General features: G+C 39.6%; 3 protein-coding genes across 11 annotated transcripts; all 3 read right to left on the bottom strand.

The window, feature by feature from the left end:
* Positions 1-230: 230 nt before the first annotated feature.
* prkag3a (protein kinase, AMP-activated, gamma 3a non-catalytic subunit) lies at positions 231-6,656 on the bottom strand. 8 transcript variants are annotated; one of them, XR_013905266.1, is made up of 13 exons: positions 4,122-4,263; positions 3,979-4,018; positions 3,678-3,778; positions 3,478-3,559; positions 3,333-3,391; positions 2,955-3,015; positions 2,812-2,866; positions 2,602-2,728; positions 2,347-2,512; positions 1,080-1,117; positions 823-969; positions 546-734; positions 231-421 (listed from the first exon to the last, which is right to left on the bottom strand). XR_013905266.1 is itself a non-coding variant. In XM_080297394.1 (13 exons), exons 1-13 carry the CDS (start codon positions 4,137-4,139, stop codon positions 408-410), a joined length of 1,002 nt encoding a protein of 333 aa, XP_080153520.1. In that variant the 5' UTR covers positions 4,140-4,256; the 3' UTR covers positions 231-407. The 8 variants fall into 8 exon arrangements, 3 of the variants coding, with proteins under 3 accessions (XP_080153520.1, XP_080153521.1, XP_080153522.1); XR_013905267.1 differs by having other exon boundaries at positions 542-734; positions 4,122-4,255; XR_013905269.1 differs by having other exon boundaries at positions 542-734; positions 2,970-3,015; positions 4,122-4,255.
* A 2,428-nt stretch (positions 6,657-9,084) lies between these two features.
* cnppd1 (cyclin Pas1/PHO80 domain containing 1) lies at positions 9,085-13,261 on the bottom strand. The gene is made up of 8 exons (XM_026157805.2): positions 13,037-13,261; positions 12,442-12,544; positions 12,075-12,156; positions 11,851-11,971; positions 11,600-11,728; positions 11,445-11,506; positions 11,204-11,321; positions 9,085-10,346 (listed from the first exon to the last, which is right to left on the bottom strand). The coding sequence occupies exons 1-8, from the start codon at positions 13,097-13,099 to the stop codon at positions 9,702-9,704; spliced, it is 1,323 nt and encodes a 440-aa protein (XP_026013590.1). The 5' UTR covers positions 13,100-13,261; the 3' UTR covers positions 9,085-9,701.
* Positions 13,262-13,652: 391 nt separating this feature from the next.
* Positions 13,653-24,534, bottom strand: LOC113015683 (ATP-binding cassette sub-family B member 6-like). 2 transcript variants are annotated; one of them, XM_026157803.2, is made up of 20 exons: positions 24,395-24,534; positions 23,562-24,085; positions 21,388-21,528; positions 21,086-21,275; positions 20,818-20,910; positions 19,702-19,894; positions 19,366-19,487; positions 19,086-19,195; positions 18,899-18,964; positions 17,863-17,988; positions 17,445-17,521; positions 17,212-17,275; positions 17,027-17,112; positions 16,875-16,932; positions 16,679-16,783; positions 16,303-16,477; positions 15,630-15,742; positions 15,459-15,553; positions 15,292-15,360; positions 13,653-15,073 (listed from the first exon to the last, which is right to left on the bottom strand). In XM_026157803.2, exons 2-20 carry the CDS (start codon positions 24,075-24,077, stop codon positions 14,914-14,916), a joined length of 2,559 nt encoding a protein of 852 aa, XP_026013588.2. In that variant the 5' UTR covers positions 24,078-24,085; positions 24,395-24,534; the 3' UTR covers positions 13,653-14,913. The 2 variants fall into 2 exon arrangements, 1 of the variants encoding a protein (XP_026013588.2); XR_013905265.1 differs by lacking the exons at positions 13,653-15,073; positions 15,292-15,360 and having other exon boundaries at positions 15,521-15,553; positions 15,630-15,746.
* Positions 24,535-25,366: the final 832 nt, after the last annotated feature.

The following is a 25,366-nucleotide window of genomic DNA, read 5'->3' as shown; positions in this document are numbered from 1 at the left end:
AAGATTAAACAGATTTAAAATTTCATTAAGAAAAAACCCAAAGGAAATTAGACTTGAGGAAAAAGAGCTTTTGATGCTCACAAAGCAGGAGATGGATATACAAAGTTATCAGAGCTTTTTCAAGTATCAAAAACTGGAGTGACTTGCCACTGAAAATCTGTGAGATAAATTGAAGGCCAAATACTTGAGGTTTTTTTTTTTAGAGGCGAGGCACTGAAAAGACAACACAACAAGCTTAAATACAAATTTAATTGAGAAATGTTATCAAAATCAGTAAACATTTACTGATCAAATGCTGCTTTGTGTTGTGGAGCTGTGCAGATGCATTGAGGCATTAGGGTCCAGAAAGCATATAAACAGCAGTAGAGTTGGGGATTATTTCTTCCTGGTATGAGGGCTCATTTCAGTCACATGCCAATTTCTGTAAAACAAAAAAGAACATTTGTAATCACACTACTTAGAATTGATCTTGGGAGTATGTAGAAAATGAAACAAAGCATCAGTCAAACAGCACAAACACAAAAGAGGGTCATGAGCCAACCTGCCTGGGTGCACTGCCAAGACTCAAGCCTACACAGGTGCTAAAGGAGGGGAGGGGGGCCCTCTTTCCCCTGGTGCTAGGACAAGAGGGCATCAATACCTGCAGGGGTTAAGACCATTGCCTGCAGCAGGTCAGACAGAGAGATGATGCCTTTCACCACATCAGCCCTGTCCACCAGGACCAGCCGATGGACCTGGGATAAGCACAAAGGACTTTTCTTTTATTATCCTTTGACCTCATAATTTCACGATAAATCTTAAAGAGGCTGAAAAAAAGTCTACCTCAGCTTTAACTATACGGTCTATAATAGTTTCCAAGGTTTCATATGGATAGCACTTAATAACTCCCTCAACGCAACATATCCGCTTTTCAACAGCCTCCTGCATCGTCATGTCCAGATTGTTGTAGGTCTTCTGGGCTGCTAGGTTCTGCAATGGATCAAAAACGGTATCTGGGAAAGTGTGTGTGTGAACAGTGCTTTGATATTTAAGGAAAATAAGTGGAGTGATAAATATAGTCACGTTAGATTTGTACTTACAATGACATCAAATCTTGAGTAGAGTGCCACCACTTTGCCTGGGAAAACAAATAGTTTGACAATGTAATAACCGGGTTACAAGTCTAACAGTCTTTATTGTTATAGTTTTTTTCTGTCATGTGTACACCGTTTCAGTGGTGGATACACATTAAAGCATGGCCAAAGTGTCAAATGAGGGGGGTGTCATGGTCCCTGGGTCTTGGATCCAGGGCTTTGTGTTCTTGGTGAGGATCACTTATGTTTTAATCGAGCTGTTTTGGATATTGGTATAGTCAATATTTTCCTTTGGAAATTATTATACCATCTGTTTAGTCTCTGTTTATCTTCTTGTTCTTCTAGGTTACGCAATGTTTTGTTATCGTGCTTTGTGCTCCCTTCCTGTTCCTCCGGCATGTCCCTGGGTCTGCCTTGTCACTCTGTGTTCCGTCTCCCTGGCTTTCTGATTTCCTCTTTTGTATTTCCATTTTGTTCCTTCTACCTTATCTCCATGTTTGTTTATCTTCTGTCTCTTTGTCAAGTTCCTATGGGTCTCTCTGTGTGTGCCCGCGTTTATTTTGATAGTGTTTTGTGTGCTTCATATTGTTTTAATTCCCCTGCTTTGTTATCCTGATTTGTTGCGGCTGTCTTCCCTGGTGTTTCCCCATCTTCCTAATTACCTGGTGAGTATTTAAGTCCTCGGTTTCCTGCTGGTCATTGTGTCCTCCCTTGCACACTTCCTTGAAGGTTTGTAGTGGTTGGTTTTGATCTGGATTATTTTGTACTCAGTTTAAGTTCTGCAGTAAAGCTGTTTCTTAGAGTAAACGTAGTTTCCAAGTCCTTCATTTGGGTCCAACACACAGTCAGCCTTGATAAGTGTATATACAAGTGATCACTGTGAGCCAAAAGCTCAGGCTTCAGACTGGCGTAAATTATTCTTTCCAGTAGGTTTTTCTTCACGGTATGACATCATATACAGTGGATGTCCCTCAGGACTTACCCATCTGCTGTTCAAGCTATTGTTTACAAGGGGCAGGCAATCAGAAGCATCAATCTATCTTTGGATTGTGGGAAGCACAGGGAAAGCATGCAAACTCCAAACAGAAATGCCTCTGGCTGACTGCTCACTTCAAACCTAAGACCTTCTGGCTGTGAGGCAGCAGTGGTAATGACAACGGCACCATCTCAATATAAGGCAGATAAGCATTATTGTGACCAGTGAATCGTGCAGAGCTACTCTTGTGGTTTTGTAGAATATATACATGGTGACAGCGACAGCTGAGTAATGTACCTTGTTCATCCACCACTGGCAGCGCAGACACCCGCCTCTCCACAAATATAGAGAGGGCATCATAAAGCGATGCAGTTTGCTGGACAGTGGCGATGTTCCTGAAAGTTCCTATCCCAAGTTCCTGGATCGGCCTCTTTGTGAATGCAGGCTTGGGAGGTTTTTTCCCCTAAAAAAATCCAAACACCCATATTTGAAAAACAAAGTATCATGGTACTCAAGGCTACAAAAAACATCATAACTAAAGCTTTTGCTCACAAATATATGGAGGAACTTGAGGATTCTTTTGTGGGTCAGAATGTGCAGGACATTCCCAGACTCTGGATCGATTACGGGCAGCCTGTGGATTTTGTATCTGAGTAAGGAATAGATGGCTTCGAAGAGGCTGGATGGAGAAGAGATAAGAAGAGGAATGCCTGCCAACTGGAATTTGAAACAGAGGTGCCTCAGAGTGTTGTGTCCACTCACCTGGCCTCTGGAGAGATACTAATGAGGAAGTTATTGGAATACTGCAAATAAACATCTAAACAGAAGAGGAGAGAAACGGCTCAGATGAATTTCATAGACCTCTGGGCACAGATGATGCCATTCATTCCTGCTTGCATATTTACTTCGAAGGGAATCACCTCTCCATGTTTCTATCTTGTGGCTCTCAAGCTCATACATCTGAACCTTAAAAAAACAAAGACGACAGGCATTTTTATAGTTGCTAGCAAGAAAATAGGAACTTTTCTGTCATTTAATAGTTTATCTGTCACATGGGTGTAGTATGAATGGCTGTGCGGGAGGTCTTTATCCGTAGGACAAGTTGTAAAATTTACGAAAGTTAAAAGTCAGAAATGTATGCCCTCTTTCACATGTTTCTAAAACGTCCAGTGGGCCAGATTGGAGTTTTTCCTGGGCTGACTGTAGCCCCGAGTCCTTTGTTTAACTCTACAGTAGGGGCGTCCAACCTGAGTGGCTTCAAACTGTGGGAATTTAGTGCTCACCATGGGGGACTTGTAATAGCAGTGAAGGATGTTGATGAAATCTGTAATAGTCAGCATACCTGTGGCAGAGGAGGATTCACATTCCCATTATTACCAGTGAGTGAGCCCAGTCTACCATATCTGTCCCATTAATCCGTCATCTTACCCACAAATCTCTGCAGCTTGCTGTCCCATAGTGGTGCAGCCCTCAAGCCATTTGCCACCAGTGCATAAAAGGCTTTTTTCACCTTTTGGGGTTAAAGATTTTTCAGTCAGTGATGTTTTACAGGTAAATAACACTACTCTGTGACAATTCAATATGAAAGTCTAGATGTGCAACAGCTCATGGAAAAGCTTCAGGCTCACTTGTAGTGTGGTATCAAATATGACCAGTTTACAGCTGGTTGGAATGGCATCATAACAGCGGTGACTTTTCATGAATTTCATGTAGACTGTGGCATCAGCCTCTAGGAGAAAATACACCAGCTGGTCACAACACACTGTTTGAACAGGGTTCAGCAGTTATAGACGAGGACATATTCATGCGTGCACACACACAGCTACAAAATTAAGGAAAGTGCTAACAGCACAAAGCCAACAAATGCAAATACACATATGCACATTTCCATGCACAGATCCAAACCCAGACAACTGCCAGGCATTGTACCTTGACTCTGTATTTCCTGCTTCTTTTCTGGGAATGACACCTATAACATATATCACTGTCAACAAAATCCCCATGGCTACTCATTTCCTTGGTTTCAAAAATATTATCAACCTCCCAGACACCCCCAATCATATACATTTCACCTGTGAACGAGGCTCCATGACTCTGTCTTGTGTCCATGAAAAAGTGGTTTTCAAAGCAGGAAACTGAGACCGTTTGTTAGCCTTTTCTACAAAGCAGCTGGGTCTATATTAGGAGTTCTCAAATGGTATGTGTCAAGCCAGGAGTGTAGGGGAGGGGTAAGAGAAGCTTGGCATAGAGTCAGGGGGGAGGGACATCCCATATTCAACCAAAACCAGACATCTGTTTTCCCCCTCTGTAAAAATGCTCATCCAAAACGTTTATCCTGGCCCTTAAAAACATGGAATAGCTTTTCAACTGTTATGGGATCACTTAGTGCAATCCCATAAACCCTCATTTCTTCATATTTTGCCAGGAAAGTGTGATATACAAACATACTTATATATATATGGAAATACAGAATATAAGGCAAAAATAGTTTGTACAATTCTAAGAAGCTCGAAAGTCAATATTTGGTCAGTATTAGACTACCGTTTATTCAGTCTGAACTCTCTTAGGCAGCGTTCTTGTCATGTCTTTATGTAGTGTTCAGGAATAATTCACCAGGATTCTTGAAGGACATTCAAAACTCTTCTTTGATTGTTTCTGCCTTTTCTTCTGTTCTCTGTCAACATGATCCCACGCTACTTCAATAATGTTGAGGTCCGAGGTCTAGGTAGGTGAATTTATCCGTGTGTTTTCCTACCCAGGTACGCTTTTACTGCATTGGCAGTGTGTTTGTGATAAATGAACCCACTGCCAATCAGACACTTTTCAGATGGTATTGCACGGTGGATTAAAATATGTTCCATCAATTTTCACCACATATCCAACACCACTGGCTGTAATGCAGCCCCAAACCATGACAGAGTGTTCTGCACATGGCTATAGATACTAACTGTTATACCTCTTTCCTGACCTCCTCCATAAATACTGAGGATGAGTTGAACAAAAAATAAATAAATAATTGAAAAATCAAATTTGTTCCCCTTCACTTGTCAAGTTTCCTCAAATTTTTAAGGATACACTGCACCCCCTGCCAAGACATTTCAGGTAAGAGCTCTTTGGGAATTACCCCAAAATACCATTTAATACTAGGGGTGCAACGATACACAAAATTCACGGTTCGGTTCGGTTCGATACTTTGGTGTCACGGTTCGATATTTTTTCGATACAAAAAATGTTCATGCATTTTTAATTTGTCATTTATTAAAATTATAAATATATATTTTAACTCAAAAGTACAGTTTTTAAATTTAACCCTAACCCTTGTGCGTGTTTTTTATTTTGACAGCGAATGCGCACCTGCGGACCACTTATGTGCACCCCTGGTTATTTAGCTCATCATATCGCAGCCACAGAAATTCTTTTGTCCATGAAACCATAAAGCTGCACTTTCTTTTTGCCTTATAGTCTGATTTGTCATAACTTCTCCGTTTTGTGGTAAGCTTTTCTTTGGCTGTCACTTCTTCACCCTGACCTGTCTTATTTGGCTCAGCAGAACTGAAATGCTTTTATACGCTCACTCACATAAGCTCAGCGATTCTCTGCTCGATCAACCTCTCACATGTGTAAGCTGCTGGAGATTTCACTTGTCATGTTTGCATAGTAAGCTAACGATTAATAAGACGATGTCAGAGGAATTGGTGCACAAATTATCATCACTCACAGATCAGTGCTGTCACTCTCTATACACAGTTCACACGATTGCAAAGTGAAAGCAAAAAAACAAGCGCAAATTCAAACGCGATTTCAATATGTCACATATTGACAGTGGCTCACCGATGCCAATGACATAATTACCCAGCTACATTTCTGAAAGAATGCAAAAGCATTGACATATATTTTTCCTACAATAGCCCGACGGGCAGGGAAGAGAAAGATTTTGGTAGCCCGACTGAAAAAAATCGCTAGCTCCAGGACGTCGGGCTAGCGATATTGCAAGCCCTGTATCTGATTGAGGAATCACTCATCTTTGGAAAAGAGAGTTTATTACAGAGAAATGTCTCTTTCCAAAATAAAAGCTATACTATCCGCTTCTTCTGGGCTATATTCTCAGCAGCATAAGGAGAATCATGTGCTAACAGCTGTCTAAATGACTCGGCTAAAGTTAGTAGCATGCTTGCTTTTTTTTGTCTGCTTCCACTTGTCTTTGCACTAGGATGATGTCGGCGTAAATGTGCAGTCATATTCGTTGTGTTCCCACTAGTGCTTTCAGGTTAATCTCGTTGAAATGACCTTAACGCCACAACACGGCAAATCTCCGTTAACAGTTACCGCCGATCACTCCGTGCATGGGGCTAGACAGCCAACACGTTAACGAGCTAACTGCGCTAACACACTAGTTCACACCAATGTAATTGAGCATTGCATGGCACATCCAACATACTGTTTTACTTTAGTCCATGACTCGCTTACCTTCAGGGTCATACGTCACATGAAAACCAAAATAATTCCAAACGCCAGATCTGAATGAGGTTCAATTTGCCTGTTGCAAGTAGAGCTTAACTTCTGTCTCGCTAGCTTGCCCTGCGCTCTTCCTTCTGACTATGCTGTCTGTGTTGAGCGCTCAGTGGATCTGCGCTAGACAGTGCAGCCTAGGCGGAGTAGTCGAACACAGATTCACTGAGCGCTCAACACAGACAGCATCGTCAGAAGGAAAATTGATAAAAGAAATTACAAATGTTGTATTGTTCGATACATATGCGTACCGAACCGAAAGCACTGTATCGAACGGTTCAATATCGATACGAATATCGTTGCACCCCTATTTAATATCTGTAAGAAGAAATGGGAATAAATAGTGTGTTTTTGCAGTAGGCTGCAAACAAAGTGACTCAAGTTGTCTGTTATGTCTAGATACAACATTTGTTAATTCCTTGAGTTTGGTGCCCTTATTTAATGCTTGGGACATTGGTCAGAAGTGGTTTAGTCTGTTTTCTCTCATTTAAAGGTTAAAAGTTCAAACATACAACAAACATACTGTTTCACATTTACTGAGATTCAGCGTGGCTTCATTGTATGTTGACACAGAATTATATACAAAGTATCTCAAACAAATGCGGTCTTTATTCTTTTTTTTGCTACACATTTTACATTATTTGCATTTTATAACATGTACAAAATTTAAGGGGTTCACGATCCAAAGTGTATCAAATTCAAAATTCAGATCAATTTGTTAAAGGTTCAATTACAAAGGAAATGTAGATTTGTAGCGGTGTAGATAAAAATAACCATTTCCCCTCTGGTGTTGAAAACATGACAATAATGCAGTAACAATGCAAGATGATGTTCTACATCAATGAAAATGGAGCCAAAAAGTGCAAATCTCCCGCAACAAAGGAAGGTTGACATTTTCCTTTAAGACATTACATGCAAACAAAAAAAAAGCTAGAGACTGCATGAAATCACAGGAACACATCCTTTACAAAGGTGTTCCACCTGGCTAAGACCCTGTTACAGGAAAGTGACGTAAGTATTATATTTTGTTGCCATATCACATCTGGTAAAACAGAAAAAAGACAAAAATCAGCCACCATAACCAGAAATATGTGGAAACGGTGTGGCATGTGACAGTAACACAAAGACACGGTTTCAACTGTCTGGTCTCCTGTCCAACCATTTCTCTTCCATGATGTGGAACGTTCTCAAACCTAGAAGACAACCGGATTTTATAACTAGCTATCAGTGCCAACAGTATGTGTATGTGAATGACCAGTGTCTATTGCAATCCTCAAGCTGCATCAAAGAAAGGTATATGGCTACACGAAACGAATATGAATAAGAAAATTTAGCCTGGTTTAAGTCCCTTCTTCATTAAAAAAAATAAAACAACTTACTATGAAACTTTCAACTTTCATATATGCTTGGTAACCACCACACACATTCATTAACCTGCCAAATGTGAACAGCTTAACGTGGACATGAAACACTACATATATAAAAGCTAATTTACACCATTGAGCCCTGCTCTCAAAAACTGACGTAGATTTAACTCTGTCTGTGAAACTGGCTTTAAAAAAAAAAGTGCCCAAATTGAAAGTTTTTAGAATATGTTTAGCGCCATCTTGTGTGAGTACAGAACGTTGTGTCACTGTAGTTCATGTAAGCTAACTGGTAACAGAAACAGTAATTCAGGGGAAAATAAGGACACTTAAAATAAAAATCAGTTTAAGGGGATCACTTTTGTGCTGCCCCTGGCTGTAACAATGAGATTTATGTTAGAAATGAGGCTATACTTTCTACTTTAACTCTCCATCTCTTAAGATGTAAATGGCTCGTTGTTGTTTGGCTAGCTGCACCGAATGGGAAAATCCACCTGCTAGCTGTAAGGGCAGGTTTTTAAAGCTCTTTATAAACGAGAATAGTGTGGAGGAGAGCCTGTTTGAGTCAGCTGGAGGGTGTTTCAGCAGACCGACGACCGGAAGTCAGAAACTCTGATTTTTCCTCGTCTGGTCGTGTGATCAGCGTTATTTTATGCATTTTTTAAAATCTTACAAGTGAGGAAAAGTAAGTGAAGGAGATTGTAATGTGGATGTAACCTGTGATATAAACTGTTTAACTGTGCTTGGGAAAAGACAGGACATTTTATTAGATAAAACAGCGCTGATCACATCTTGCAAACATCTGCTTTGTCAGCTGATTGCACAGCTTGGTGAGAAAAAGCTGTTGTGTTGGACTCCAGTTTGTCAGTCTGGTGATTCAAACAGGCTCTCCTCCACACTGTTCTCATTTATAAAATGCATCAGAAACCAAAACATAACGACTAACAGGTGGAGTTTCCTGTTTTGCGTGCAGCTAGCCAAACTACCTAAAACCACTTACTGCTTAAGAGACAGAGAGTGACAGTGGAGTCGATTTGTTAGCATGAAACTCATTGTTGCAGCCAGTGGCAGCACAAAAGTAACCCCCCAAACCGATTTTTAGTTTTAGTGACCCTGTTTTCCCCTGAGTTATTGGTTCAGTTATTAGTCAACTAACATAAACTAATGTAAGTCTTTTTTATTGCAACCAACCCGACGATATCACGGTCTATATTGACACAAGATGGCGCTAAACATGTTTTATAAACTTTAACTTCACTTAATTCGTAAATCCAGCTTAACAGACAGTATTACATCCATGTCAGTTGTTGAGAGCAGGACTCCATCATGTAAATTAGCCTTTACACATATAGTGGTTCATGTCCACTTTAAAAATTACCGCTGTGACACAGCAACTCGGAACACATTCAATTCAAAAGCCCTACAACAGCAAGCGACAGTGGCGAACTCTTAAAACAGAAGGGTGATAATGTGAATTTAGTTGCTGCAGAGAATTAAATGAACCAAACTTTACAACACTTGTGATTAATCAAGCATTGTGGTATTTGAATTGAATCAAATTTACCCTGCAGTATTTAACTATATAGAAATTTCCTCCCTGTGAACCTCTTGGAAAAGTGCCCAACTCCTCTCGTCTTTTCTCCTGTATTCTAGATCTGGAAATGTAAAAAAACAAAAAAACAAAAACAAAACAAGCCTTGAAGCAGTAGATGAGTGACAAAAACAATGCTGGTTTCATTTCCAGAGTCCATTACTACAGGATGAAAAGCTCTGCCATTTCTAGCCAGGCATAAGCAGAGCTTGGACTTTGTCAACTGGCAGCATAGACTTTGGGTGGCAAGGTCGCAGCTGTACAGGAGGAAAAATATCTAGATGAGAGTCCACACTTGGCTTGGTAGCACCGAGGAGGCTGGAGGAGAACCACGACAAATGAGGCTGATGGTTTTCAAAGGGGCTGTGAGGGAGGACTGATGAGGTGTTTCGAAGCCCGCAAGCAAGAGGAGGGAGTGTTGCGAGACAGCCAGGACAGATGAAGGACACAGGAGACCAGGTCTGGGAGGCTTCCACATCAGGTTTCGTTTCAGGATGTATATGACCCATCGAGGCAAGCAGGGAACCCCAGAGACACAATACAGATGTTTGTGTGGAAGATAATGGAGGCCTTTGACTGTGGTGTTGCCTGCTTCCAGGTGAGCCAGTCTGACGGTTAACACTCTTGTTGGCCAGAACACAACAAGGGAGGCGGCGGGCTGAGGAAGAGGTTTCTGGACTCAGGTTGGAAGCCAAAAAGTGGGTCAGGCTGATCTCATCTGGTGGAAGAAGAGACTGGCCTCCTCTAGAGAGACTGAGCTGGTGAATCACAGCACTGGTGGCAATAAGGCCAGCCACACTGGTTAGATAGACCAGGCCAAGCATACAGGATACCTGAAAATGAATTGAGATGAAGTCTTATGATGAAACGCAGAACTGCATTAAGGAAAACCCATTATGTTTTCTTTATTTTCTGTCACATATACACTGCTACAATGAAGAACGCTGATATTTAATAGGCTCAAAGTTTAAATAATGAGGTCAACCTATGTATATTCACTATGAACCAAAAGAGACGGTACTCTTGGATGTCTACGATGGCAAAGAAAGATATTCGTCAGCTCAGGCACACAGCTCAACGAAGCCCCACCTACCTTTTCTTCAAACCATTTGTTTGAGAGGTGCAGCCAATCAGACAAAGAGTGGATTTAAGGGACAGCAAACTGATGGCTTATTTCAGACAAGAAATTGACTGAGTGCCCACATGATGGCCCATAAGAAGGTAAAAAATATCCAAATAGCTTTTGCCCCCTAAAGAGCAAGGGCTATACTAAAACTTTGATGTTTTATGATGTTTTTATTGTACTACGTCAGCCTGTTATGGGATCATTGTGACATCGCAGGGCATTGTATTGAAAAAATAAAAAGTGTGTTGAAGAGCTCTCTCCATGCCCTTTAACTTTGGGGGGGAAAAACAGCTCAGAGAAACCATAATGAGTAATGCGTTATATTAAAGTTGACCTTGGGGAAAAAAAAACAACCGGGACAGACAAACAAACAAACTGATCCTAATATGTACTTCCTTCCCTTCGAGGAAGAGAAAATATGGAACTGGAAATGGGCATAAAAGGTCTCCTTCAATACTTTGTGCACTTTGCTTGGTTGTAAAACTATAAAATGGATCAATTAAAAAAGCACTTAAATATAAAGGCTAAATATTAACGTTGTAAAAATATGTGTCCTCTTCCTACCTTAGTAAAGTGCTGGTAGATGGCTGTGAGGGCTTGACTCCATACAGAGTGCTCTAGCAGCACACAGAGGTCAGTGTAGCTGAACCAGCCGCGTTTCATCCCCTGCCGCTCTGCAATGCTGGAAATACACATCACAAACAGATATATTTGAAATGAAAGGCTTTAATCAATCCTGTTGTGTTTTGTAGGCTAAATGTAAATTCTTGTAAATGCTGGATTTTAGTGTTGAGTTACAACAAACCTGGTCTCCAGTTGACTTAGTAAATCAAAGAAGTCATTCGGGTCAGCGAAGAGGCTCCACTCCTTGAAGATATGACAGGAAGGTTTGGACACATCATTTGAAGCAAATGTTCGTGCAGGCACACCTTATTTACACACGCACACACAATCACTTACAATGGCGTTCAAGAAGTTCATCTCCAGGTTGTTGACAGTTTTGACATCCAACTTCCCAGCTGCTCCCCATTCATCATTGAACACCTCCTCTTCTTCACCTTCATCATACAGGTACTTGCTGGCAACCATCTAAAGCATGAATAAAAGTTTACAGTATTTCATGGCACTATCTCGACATTATGCTGGCTTAAAAAAATAATAAATCATAACAAAATCTCACTTAGAATGACATCTGAACCCTAAAAACATACCATGGAGATCAAGAAGAGGTCAGAGGAGGAGATCTTTTGGAGGTATTCAGGGTTTCTATGTCTAAGCCTTTCTATGTAAACAAGAGCCAGCATCATGGCACACGGAGAAATGCAGGCCTCCCTGAAACAAAAACAAATTGTTTTAGGGACATGATTTAGGGACAATCGCCCATTTCTAAAAGAATGAATAATATCTGTCTACCTTTACTTAGTACAGCACAAACCTGGCAACATGGGCAGCATACTTCTTCTGGAGCTTTCGTATTGGGCTTGGGGCAGACTTTTGGAAGATTTCGACGGCAATATCTGAAAGCAGAAAGTCAGAAAAAGTCAAAAAGAAAGCGGGCTCCAAGTGTGATTTTTATAACCCTCTTTTATCAGTGGTTCTGATCATTTAAAAAAAGACATTGTTTAATATACAAACTATGCTTTAAGCACCTGAAATAATATTAACAACAACATTAAACTGTCTTATAATAAGTCAGAAAGAAGAATTCATCCGGAACAGATTACTTCTAAAGCAGAGCCAAAAACTTTATATGTATAATAAATTTGGCTAAAGCTTTAAGTGACAGTAGACGCTTTGCTTACCTGTAACAGGGCAGGAAAGGGCATCTAAAGAAACATCATTGTCCAGGCCATAATATAATCGCTTTCTCACTCTTTCGGTCAATTTCTGGTGTCCAGGAAGAAACTATACGAAACACAAAATCCCAAATTAGGTATATTAGCTTGACTATTATGGAAACTGTTGGGTGAACTTAAGCTGCTAGGCGATATCAACAAAGAAAAATAAAACAATTAAAAATGATACAAAAAATTAAAAAAACAAGCTTAGCATATTTAAACCAATGCTAAAATGCTAACAGCAGAGAGTAGCTCTTGTTTACCATAACTGCTGCTAGGCTTGGGCTGGCCCGCAGCTCGTCGGCGGAAGTCTAAAATAACAGCTACCACTAGCATTATGCTATCAACGGACGCTTGCTTACCTTAAGGTTTTTAAGATTTACACATGGTAAGACTATTTGTACAGGTGAATACGTATCACACAGAAGAGTAAAGCATCTGTCTTCGCCTACTCGGCCAATATTTTGGGACAGGAGCTTCAAAGTTTACTCGCATAAGTCAGCTAACGCTAGCTAAAGCGCCTAGCCTTAGCTAGCGTGGTGTTAGCTCAACAACTTACCGTGAACTCTTGGAAATCCGAGAACTGAAATGTATTCTCGTTAAATAAAGCGTCGAAATCCATATCTACGACAGGTTAAACATTAGTCCGCCAAATAATGAGAAAAGGACAACTTGGCCTGGCTCCCTCCTGTTTGGTAAAGCTTGCAACGCCCTGACTGAGGGACACAGACGGTGACAGCTGAAACCTCCAGCTGTTTCCCTCTCTTTCCGGGCACATACAGATGCTGGGACTCCAGGGGGCGCAGTCTGCCGCTGTTACGCGAAAGTTAAATGCAGGTCAAAAGTTTTTCTTCCATTTCGTCCTATTTTATTTCAATTTTTTGAGTATATATGGCCCATTTAACCCTTCGATGAAACCACAGCCTCAGAAACTTGAATTGTTGTTATTGTAACGGAGCAGAATTCACTGACATCAAGCCATCAGTTGCAAAAAATTCACATGGTATGGCATGACTTACCAAAGATATACAACTCAGTTAATTCATTATAACACACAGTCCAGCCCATAATAATAATTTCCTGAATCTATCAGTAATGTGATATACTACCACCTTAATATTAAAAAAAAAATCTAAAATGGACAGGAAATTGTTTTAATTAAAAAACCAAAAAAGTGGAAAACATATCATTTATTGCTCATGTGTACACAATGAAATGTAATATGAATATGAAATAGTTCCACAAAACTATAACTATGAACAACATACTTCGTGAGGTAGATACAAGACAGCACATTAACTTACTTAGAAGTGTATGGCTGTTCTTACTTAATAATTAAACATCTGTTACTGCATAGACATTTGATTTTAAGACATCTTAATTCAGATATTTTCACTTGTTAATTCAGCACAGGCACATATAAATAATGCTATTGCTGTCATCATTAAAGAAAATAAAATATTTATTTTTAATCAGTGTCACAGGAAACACTGATGATAAGTGCCCGTTGTTTTATTTCCTTAATAAATGGAGATGTACATCAATGCATTACCAGCTCTTCTATCCTGCTTTATCTTCTGCCTAGCTGATGACCTAAAGCCTCAATGTGCAAATACGCTTTTCTAAAAGACTAGTGTCACTTTAAAGAACACAAATTCAGCAAACAAAAACTTAAAATAACAAAAAAAAACTAAATCCCTGATGGCATGCATGTAATCTATTCTTATCCACAAATCATTCACAAGGTTCCATTAGTATCTCAGTGCACTAAGATGTAGTGTCAAGGCTGAGTTCCCTTTCATATGCCTCAGGTCATATTATTGCTCCAGAGTCGAGGCAGAACTATATGATCACTGCAGTTTTTCATTAAAAATAAATAAAAATTAGTAAGGTGATTTTCATGAAACTGGCATCATAGAGCCATGAATAGAACAAAAAGTCTCAAACTGAGCTGAGCAGTCTGAAGCCTGTGCTTTTGGTCTCCTGTATACGTTAATCTCTGGCTGTCTTTACATGAGCATCCACAAATAGTATATCTATGAAAGAAAAAGCGCAATAGGTCCTCTTTTAAAACTGTGAAAAAGAAAAAAGAAAATACGAAGTAAAGTAAAATAAAGTAAAATAAATGAAGGTAAGTATAAAAATAAATATGAGGAATGTCAAATAATTGGAGGTGATTTGTAGGGTTAGGAGGATTATACTAAAAAAACAAAACAAAAACGAAATAGAAAACAACCTCAAAGCTAGGCATGATTCAAGCTCCACTCCTGTTTAGCAGTTTGGTTTTTAAAATGTCAAATCATTTGTCCCTCACTTTGTAAAATCTATCAAAAATATTACTTCCACCTTGCTGAATGCTTAAATCAAACATAACCTTTTCACAATCACAACAAAGAATAAAAGTGCTAACAGTTTTTTTTCTTAAAGCAAATACATTCAGTGCCCGTGGTGTCCTGAGGACGTCGATGGTGGCTGCAGTTTCTCAGACTTGCGATCTTTGGTTTCGGTGTCTGATGATGAATCTGAGTCCTGAGCCTGTTGTTGCTTCATCCACATGTTTGCATATAAACCTCCTTTTTGTAGCAATTCCTCATGTCTGGGATGGAGAAAATGTTGTTATTTACTAACTGTTCAGTGAACACAGAGATGTGCTAATGCGAAACACAAAGATTACTCAGTACTCATTGTAAGTCCTGTGAAAAACTAAGTACGCCTTTACTGTTTCCACAGGAAATTAAGTCCACCATGAGAAAGATTGTATGTTACTGGATGTTGTTTACAGGAGTTTCATTCAAAACAATCAGGCACACTTACCGTCCACGCTCAGCAATCCGCCCTTCATTGACAACCAGGATCTGGTCTGCTGCGATGATGGTGGACAACCTATTACAGAGCAATAACGGACCCACAACTCATCGGTGAAATAAATGAAGATGGATAAATTCACTTAAAAAAACCTGACAGTACATGAATTTATTTACCTGTGAGCTACAACCACTGTAGTGCGATTGGCACAGACTTTGGCCAGAGAGGCCTGGATGTTGCGTTCTGTCTGTGTGTCCAGGGCAGATGTGGCCTACAGAGAGATAATATTAGAAAACTGCAACTAACAGCAATGAGTTTACACTTGAGATGACAGTTCAGTCACATACCTCATCCAGCAGGATGATTTGTGGTGCTTTGAGGATAGTTCTGGCGATAGCCACCCTCTGCTTCTCTCCTCCACTCAGCTTCAGTCCTCTTTCCCCCACCTGGGTATCATAACCTGCCTGACAAAAACACAGGAAGAGGCTGAAAAAACTTCTTGCAAAGTATTAAAATACAACAGTCACCTCAAAGGCACTTTATATTGTAAGCTAAAGACCAAACAATAACAGAGCGAAAACCCCAACAATAACATCAAATCCCCTACAAGCATGGACTTAACGACAGGGGGAAGAAAATATTCTTTTCAAAAGTAAGAAACTTCTGGCAGGATTGGCTGCAATCAGTTGGGGGTGAGGAGAGGGAGACAGAACAAAAGACACACTGTTAAAAGAGGTGAGTAAAGAAGAAGCATAAGACGGGCCTGAAAGTTAAAGGCTCCGCCTCCCATTCTAATTTTAAATACTATAAGAACCACAAGTAGGCCCGGAGTCTGAGGACATGTGGTACTATAAGGACTTTCAGATAAGACGGGGCCTTATCTGAAAGCTTTGTTCAGAAATATGCATGTAAATGGTATAAACATAGATACATAGAAACACCCACAATGTTTTCAACAGTATGAAACAAATCTTTGAAGTCACAATGCTGAATAAACCAAGGGATTAATGTGCACATTACCATCAGGGAAGGTCATGATTTTGTCATGGATATCAGCAGCGAGTGCAGCCTCCTCCACCTCCTGGTCACTAGCAGTGGTGCGACCGTAGCGAATGTTATCTCGGATGGTGTCGTTGAACAGCACGGTATCCTGGGGAACCACGCCGATATGAGATCGCAGAGATGTTTGTTTCACCTGAGGAAAGATGATGAGAAAGTAATAAGCAGTTTAGACTCCGTGTATGTGTGTGTATATATATATAAGCATGCAGTTACAGTAATATTAAAGACAAGACTTTATGACTTCTGCTTATATTATTAATTTTACTGGTTGTTTGTTAATGTCTTGAATTTCCAAATATTTCTCACACAGTAGCTCTGGTGCCAAACCTCTTACCTTTGATATATCCTGGCCATCAATGCGAATGCAGCCTCCCTGAACATCATAGAAACGGAAAAGCAGTCGAATGATTGTGCTTTTCCCAGATCCCGACGGCCCAACCTGAAGGTATGTTAGTAATCCGTAATGTTAGCAACACCTTAACTGCTCAATGTAATGCTGGAAAGCAGGAAACATCTCGCCTCAGACTCACCAGTGCAACTGTCTGTCCTGGAAGAACTGTGAAGGACACATCCCTGAGAATCTCCATGCTGCAAAGCAGTAAAGAAATCTAAGAATGAGCCATGCAAGAACACACTGAGACTGAAGTTTTAATAAAAGAAATCAACGCAAAAATAAACCAACCCGTTTATGTAGCTGAAGTAAACGTTTTCAAACTCCACTTTCCCCAGTTTAAAGAGAAGGCTTCCTGCATTTACTTCATCCTTCACCTGCATCAGGCAACATATAAAGACCATAAAAAACTCAAAACACATAAAAAACCCCCACTGATATCACCGCTGCAAATATTTACCCATCTATAAACATACCTCTTGATCTTCTTCGAAAAGTTGGAACATGTTTTCCATGTCAATAAAGGAAGTCTGGATCATTCTGCAGGGAAAGAAGAGAGAAACCAACAGTTGGCAAAAGGAGTCAAACAGAGTGTGGTTAAATAGCTTACAGTATATAATGTGTTATCCTCCTTAAAAATACATAAAAAAGCAATATCTTTAAAACAGCAAACTATTTATAATCTAATGACTTATCTGTATTTTCTTACCTGTAGTATGTTCCAAACCAGTTGAGTGGAATGTACATTTGGATGATGTAGGTACCGAAGAGAACATAATCTCCAACCTGAGGTTAGAGTTGTTTTTATGGTCAAACTGAATTGGACAATTCCAACTAGCATTGTATTTCTTAATGTTCTGAGTATCTATTAAACATAAAGTTCATCCACTTTCTGAAATAAGCAAATCAGCTCTCTGCCCCGCCTTTTAAAACAACTTTCTTTTAATCGGCTGCCCCTCCCAAATGAGTGGATGGGGCTGTCTGAGATAACCATATTAGCGATATACTAAGGATTTACTTGCACAGATGATGATCCTAGTATTTGAAAGTTTGGGCATGTTCATTATCAGTGTCTACCAACCAAATGTGGACAAGCATAGTGTGTGCCATTATTACAAAGTCAATACCTGAAACTTGCCCTCTGTGACAAAGTATGCACAGAGCAAGGAGCCTGCTAGCAGTCCTAATCCAATGACGACATTCTGGGTTTGATTGAGCAAGGCCAGAGATGCCTGCGCCCTCCACTCTGAAGCCTACAAACAATCAGAAACATGAGTCAAGACTTCAAAATATAGACTTCCAATATACAGCTACTGGTATCTTTGCAAAAATGTCTTATTCTCTGATGCTAACAAAAGCCAAGAACCATTAAGTACACAACTCCAGAACTGAGACCACTAAATAAAACACTTTTGTCCAGATCAGACAACAAGTGTAAGTTTTGTTTTTGGTGAAATTATGCTGCTGCTTTTCTGATTTTTATCAGTATGTTCAAGGACCCCTGATGCCAGCACGTTACATGCAAAGGATTAAACTGCATATAAATTGTGGTAAGAGACAGGTATGGATATCAGGCTTTTGCACATGCATACAATCTCACAATGACTGGGATCCATAAAGAAAGGACCATGTGTATGCACAGCTTTATGAATATGACAAAAGGAAAGTCCATGTTTATCTGCTTTTGTGTAGACATGCACACACATACAGGCTGTTGTCTATGTACATTGAGCTTTATGGGCCCAGAATTTCCCAGTGAGCTAACAGGTTTGCTCTACTGGCGAAACAGCAGCAGAATATTATGGATTGTCCAAATATTGTCCCAGGAAAATCAAAGCAGTAAAATCACACAAAAAACACTGAATTCCAACATCCAGTTATTTCATTTTGTCTTTGTTTTGAAATCAAACCTGACATAAATACTCATATTTTCTGGGTTGGCCACCTGGTGTGAGGCAACCTACTACATTTGCTTCCACTCAACATCTTAATACTAAAAGCTATCTGAAAGGTAGCAATAACTAGAAAGACTGTAGCAGAGCAGGTTTGCTCTGACTCCTGTTAGAGTAAACAAAGACATTTTCTAGTGATACAGCTGAAGAAAGAACAGCAGGGGAAGGCGTGGCAAGCCTTGTAATGCTTTATCTGCCTGACCTGACTTACCTGATAATTTAAGATTGCACCCTCAAACCGGCCGACCTCATAGTTCTCTGCATTGTAGTATTTTACCTTTTCAACAGGAATAAAAAGCACAAACAGTGACGAACTGTAATTTAGGTGCATTTTAGGATGAAAGAATAAAAAAACAACAACAACAAAACTTTGTGAACCACAAACTTATTTAATGTACCGTCTCAAAGTTTAACAAGGAGTCCACAGCCTTGGCCTTGGCAGCGTTATCCATCCGATTCATTTCTCGTCTGTACTTGGTTCTCCATTCAGTGATGATGATAGTCATAGCTGGCAAACACATTAATGTGAAATTACTACACAGTCAAAGAGGATCTGAAAAATCTATCTCAGGCCATGTGGAACTACACAGAAGATTAGCACACTTGAAGGTTTTCATTATTAAACTGGGTCAAAGCAAAGCTAGTTGAGGTTCAAAAGGTTCAACAGGCATAACTTACTGAGGTAGAAGGTCATGCAGATGAAGATAATAAGGCCAAGCCAGGCATTGAAATAAGTGATGAAGTAGATGATGGCGATGATAATATCAGCAATGGTTGGAAAGATGCTGAACACTATGTAGCTGTGGAAAAACACCAATACCTGAGTTTAATTTTTCTTCAGATTCTAACATGAGAGAAGCATTTATGGATAAAAAAAAAAACATTTATGTTGGGCATAAATGTTTTGGGCATTTATGTTGTAAACCTTGTTGGTTGGTATATTTTGTCAGCAGGTTCGTTTATGAGTTACTCATTTGTTTATAATTGTTATGATCCTGACCGTTACTATCTCACCTGACCAAGTTGTTAACGGAAGATGTGCCACGGTTGATACTTCTCAGTACTTCACCAGTTTTGCGGCTCAGATGCCAGCGCAGAGAGAGGGAGTGCAGGTGGCCAAACAGATTGACTTGAACCAGTCGATTGGTGTACTGCTGCACGCGGATCCAGACGAAAGTGCGTACGTTACTCAGAAATCCAGAGGAACCTGAGAAGAAGAGAAGATGACGGCATTGTACTGCAGTGATTTGAATCATATCTGCCTAACAGAGTACAGTTTGTTCACGTTAATGGGAAGTCTTCTTCACAAACCAAGGTTAATTATGGTGTTCCACAGGGTTATTTGCTACGACCGAATCTGTTTACATTATACTTGCTTCCCTTAGGCTATATTATTAGAAGACATAGCATACATTTTCACTGCTATGCAGATAACACCTGGATTTATCTATCCATGAAGCCTGATGACACACAAATTAGTTATGCTAAAGGAATTTCTAAAAGACAATTTTTTCTGTTTGTAAATTCAGATAAAACTGGCGTTATCATACTCTGCCTTAAAAAACTTTATGGTGTCTAACCACTGTGAGGAATCTTGGAATCATTTTTGTCCAGGATACTTCCCTCAATGCACATATTCAGCAAATATGTAGAACTGCTCCATTGCATTTGCACAACATCTCTAACCTTAGACACAACCTGTCTCAGAGTGATGCTGAAAAACTAGTTTGTGCATTTATTACTTCTAGGCTGGTTGTTCTTAAAACTCCCTGAAAAGCCTTCAGTTGATCCAAAATGCTGCAGCAAGACAAGTGACAGGAACTAGAAAGAGAGAGCAGATTTCTACCATAATAGCTTCTCTTAACTGGCTCCCTGTTAAATCAGGAATTAGATTTAAAACCCTTTTCCTTAAAAACAAGGTCTTGAATTATCAGGCCTCATTTGATCTTATCTTTAAGTCCTCACAGTACAGTATCAGTACAAAAGTGGAGCACTTCGCTCTGCTGGGTTACTTGTAATTCCTTGAATTTTTTAACCTTAACTCTACTTGATGTGACATGTGAGGCAGAAATTCATTGTGCAGCTCTCTACAATGTTCACTGTCTACACTGGGCATCCATGAGGTCCTACCTGCTCCTCCACCCTGCATGAGCTTGAGCAGGACATAAATACACACTGTAACAGCTAAAGTGTGCCAGCTGCTGCCATCAGTCAGTTCATCCACTGAAAACAGATGAGACAAAATGAGGCTTTCAAGCTGTGGTGAAAAGATTCAATGAATAAATAAAAAGCATTATGAGATTTTAATCTGACTGCAACAATGTCACTGCAGTACCATCAGTGTGAGTGACTGAACATTTGAGTCTATAGTGCATGATGATGAAGACACATCACTCACCAATATACTTGGAGTAAATAGGTACAAAGATATTAACAGCCCTCTCCACTCCCAGCAGCCCCAAACAGAAGAGGACCAGCAGCTGGAGAAACTTGTTGCCTTGTGGCCACATGTAAGGAACAAGCAGACGGACCTTTTTCCAAAATCCCTTCCAGGTGGACTGGTTCTCCTCTGATCTTCCCAACAGGCTCTGACCCAGAGAAAGATATGAAACCATTAAAACAGCGTTAATAGAGTATAAAAGCACAGTTGCTGATGTGTTTCAATATACAGTGGAAGTGCTGCAAGTGCCCTGTCACTACCTGTCTACCGTTTTCTACGTCACGCTCATCTTCATTTATCAGTAGCATGTAAGGTCTCCTTGGCAACCCTGGAGCTTTGAGACCAATGAAGAAGAGCAGCCCAGTGCTAATGTAGCGCATCATCCACAGGAACAACTGCACCTGAAGTTTTCATAGATGTTTACACACACATCAGCATGGATACAAAACAGCGTTTAACACAATGGTAACACAATGCTAACTAGAAAAATTTGCATTTCCTGCGAAAATGCAGTGTGGATGCTTTAAAGCTGAAGCTGTATGCAAAAACTAGCTGAAAAGTTGCAGAAATTGTAAAAACTTTGCAGAAGCAAAGGAACTTTGCTAAAATGGAATAACTTAGCAGAACTGCAACATCTTAGAGGAAACATAATACTTGGCAGAAATACAATAGCATAGCAGAACTTAGCAGAAATATTGTAACTTACCAGAAACATGATAACTTCTCAAAAATACAAGAATTTAGGAAAAATAGTATAAGATAACAGAAAGAATATATTTAGCCAAAAATACTTAAACATTACGGAAACACTATGATTTAGAAAAATAGTACAACATAGCAGAAATACTGTGATTTACCAGAGACACTGTGATGAACTATGAATATTGTCATTTTAAATTAATACTATGGTTTAGCACAAATACTATCATTTGACAGAAATACTATCATTTGGCAGAAATACTGTGTTTCAGCACAAATACTCTGGTTTAGCACAAAGGAGATTAAGGAGATATGACAATTCGAAAATGCCTCTCATTACAGAAATCAAGCGGTGATTTTGAACAAACTCTCCATTGACTTTCTATGGAGAGTTTTCCGACTTTCTGTTGGTCTGAGGAGATTTGCCAAAATTCTATAAATTCCACAACAATGATAGTGACATTTTCAGAAAGCCAGCAAAAATACCTACGTTTTGATGTATAATTTGTGGAAGTTGAGTGAAATTTGAGCAAGTAGCAAGAAGTTGTTCGGACATGAAGAGAAGACTGCGAAACCTTCAGTGGCAACAATAACAACGCATGTATTTTGTGAGAAATCACAATTTTGCAACTCAAAACTTTAAGAAGCATAAAAGTAAAACGGTAAAAGATTTGAAAAAGCTGATTTATACCTGAATAGCCCAATAATTTGAGAACATTTTAAAGTTTGAATGGTTGTTCTACGTGAAAATATGAGGAAGTAGTTAAGTTTCAAAAACAAGCTAATTTTAGCAGAATTGCAAAGTTTCCCATTCATTTCAAATTAAAGGAAAAAAGCTTAATATTTTAAAAAGTATAATAGTGAAAAATACCAAAAGACATAGCCGTTATTAGCAGAAATAGCAGAATAGTTTAAAATTTGAACGGTGAAAATCGGCTGAAAATTGTGGAAGTAGATCCACGGCGAAAAATGTACGGAAACACCAAGAAGGAACTCAATAGTGCGGATGCTTAAAGCATCCACATAATAACACAGTAATGTGAATATGCTGAAGACTGTTAAGTGTTTTATTGAACAGTTACCACACATCTAGGTAGTTTACTATTATAATATCATTTACTATTAAAATAGCACTTTCATAATGTTGACTTTATGGGATGAAGGATGCAATACAATAACATTTTGCATTTGGCTTAGGATCTGAAAGTCAACTGAGCAGTGACTCAGCAGAAAAGGCTCAGGCATGCTTATCTTCCATGGCACTTTGTTTTCTTTTGTTTGCTGAGCAGACACTTGATACATGAGCCTGACTGTACTACTCTGAGGAGTGGCGCTAAAAGCAGACTCATTTTTAATATATAACTAACCTTTGGCTCATAAAGACTATTTAATCACACACCGAAGAGCTTTATTAATATGCTGCAAACACACTCTGATCAACTTATCTTAACGCTAAATAAATAGAAATGGAGATTTGAAGGGATTCATTCTAAATTCATGAGAATGTACTTTGCAATTACACAGTAATCATCGTATATTTATAAATACATTATTTGTTTTCTACTAAATAGTATTAAATCACTGTACTGTTAACCCTAAACAGATAGGAATGGAGATAAACTGCATAATGCAAGGTAAATGCAAGTATCAGCATGAATATTTTGAAAGTAGTCTTCACTTCTTTGTTAGGTTCCTGGAACACAATGTTAAAAAAATATCTTATGTGAGTGTTCACCTGTTGTGGTTTGTTCTCCAGGCCCCACCACCACTGAGGACTGTACCAGGACACAAAAGCCAGGTTCTCAGCACAGAAAGCTACAGCCCAGAACAGCAGCAGGACGGCACTGTGTCCTCTTGTCCGATCCGACACCAGGACCCTGCACCTCTCCACCCTGAGTAGAGCCATAGCCCAGGCCCATCCCAGGATGGAAAAGCAGCCGTACAGCACCACATACCCTGGAAGCTCATCTGCATTAGTGGCTCTCCAAATCATTCCACCCAGAAACTGGATGATCAGAAAGACGTGGAGGACCTGCTGAAAACCATAGAGGCAGGAGCGAGGAATGAACTTGCGCTCCATTTGCGTGCCATACTTTTGGTAGCATATGCAGTGGATGGTGCCAAGGAGGAAGGAGAGGGAGAGCAGGATGGTGGGGACCAGTGTGAAGTAGAAGCAGGGGGCGATGCCTTCATCCACCCAGGTTATGGAGATGGAGGAATTTGCTTCACAGTAGCTCTGCACAAACACCATGGCTGCAGCTAGGAGAGAGAAATCATTTTAAAATCCTAGCAGCAAATTCTAACAAAGACATCCCGCCTGTACGAGGTGTTTTATAGTATACCTAGAAAGAGGAACTGCTTTGGCTCTTTTACATTAGGCACTGATTTATGCGATAGTAGTAAATAAATACCGACATACAGCTAAAATGTGTGATAAATACTGTAGGCAGATAAAGAACAAATAGTGTAAGCAATTATAATTATTGCCTTATAAACTTATAACTATTAGACTACATTTCAGAGGGTCTAGAGATAAAACCGGCTGTTGTTGTTAGTTTTTAACATTACCTTTCCCAGGCAGGCAGCTGTGAAGTCCAAACACTGTACACAGTCCACTTGTTAGTAACCGAGGCTACTCCAGGGAGACGAGCGAGTCCTCCGAGCTGTTATTAGCTTGCTTATCGTCTCTAACTGTAGTTCAAACGACATTTAGGAATGACACCCAGAGCACAATAACTCACAGCTATGTGTCTGTCATTACTACCACCAGCTGTGTGTTACACTGATGAAGCCGGTGTTCGGAGTCCTCCCAGTTCTTCTTCTTCTTGTCAAATTTTCCTGGCGAAACCGTGGAGTAACGCTACCAGCTGGCACGGAGTGTGAACACACACAGACACACCAAATAAAAAAACAAAAACAAAACCCTTTTAAATCAAATTAGTTTGTCTTAAAAACAATGTATTAGAAATTGTACACGGACCGCTAGCTTTTAAATCAGGTCCAGTATCATTTTCATCTTAATTAGGATCAGTAGTTTCTTCTTCTCCACTGCCTGGAGCAAATTTAGCTTCACACCTTTGCCATTGCAGTGCACTGCAATTCATACATTAAAAAGCAAGAATAGTTAATACATTACTTTCAATTAGTGCACCTGTTTTAAGGTGGACCCTTGAGGTATCAAACCTGAGACAAAGGCTCAATACTGTTAGTTAAAGAACAATTTGCAGCCAAGGACATACGAGCAGAAACAAGGACACAGTCAGTCTTAAACACAACATCAAGCAACTGAGGCAGCATTATTCAGTGCAGACACTCGGAAAAAGAAATCACACTGCCACTGCAATCACCTGAACAAACGGCTAAGAAAGCTGCCTTTTTACATTAAAGCTTATGCATACAAACCTTTATTTTAGTGTAAAGACTCGACAGAGACACAGAGGCATTCCAGTTCAAGAGTGCTGCTATAAAAGCACACAAAGCATCTATGAAATGCATGTCATTATTTTTCATTTACACTATCAGTTAATAAGGCAAATAAGT

Source organism: Astatotilapia calliptera, chromosome 23 (genome assembly GCF_964374335.1).
Source record: "Astatotilapia calliptera chromosome 23, fAstCal68.1, whole genome shotgun sequence".
In the NCBI taxonomy this organism is placed as follows: domain Eukaryota; kingdom Metazoa; phylum Chordata; class Actinopteri; order Cichliformes; family Cichlidae; genus Astatotilapia; species Astatotilapia calliptera.
The sequence above is the reverse complement of the archived record's forward strand: the minus strand, read 5'-3'. Positions and strand labels throughout refer to the sequence as shown.

Coding starts and splice junctions, on each gene's coding strand:
- prkag3a (XM_080297394.1), bottom strand. Junction 3,392..3,477: donor CAAGCTGCAGAGATTTGTGG/GTAAGATGACGG, acceptor CCTCTGCCACAG/GTATGCTGACTATTACAGAT. Junction 2,729..2,811: donor AGTATCTCTCCAGAGGCCAG/GTGAGTGGACAC, acceptor TTCTCCATCCAG/CCTCTTCGAAGCCATCTATT.
- cnppd1 (XM_026157805.2), bottom strand. CDS start 13,099: ATGGATTTCGACGCTTTATTTAACGAGAATACATTTCAGTTCTCGGAT. Junction 11,972..12,074: donor TATGCTGCCCATGTTGCCAG/GTTTGTGCTGTA, acceptor TTTTTGTTTCAG/GGAGGCCTGCATTTCTCCGT. Junction 11,322..11,444: donor CTAAGTCAACTGGAGACCAG/GTTTGTTGTAAC, acceptor GTGTATTTCCAG/CATTGCAGAGCGGCAGGGGA.
- LOC113015683 (XM_026157803.2), bottom strand. CDS start 24,077: ATGGTGTTTGTGCAGAGCTACTGTGAAGCAAATTCCTCCATCTCCATA. Junction 20,911..21,085: donor TATTTACTCCAAGTATATTG/GTGAGTGATGTG, acceptor ATCTGTTTTCAG/TGGATGAACTGACTGATGGC. Junction 16,784..16,874: donor CAGGACAGACAGTTGCACTG/GTGAGTCTGAGG, acceptor ACATACCTTCAG/GTTGGGCCGTCGGGATCTGG.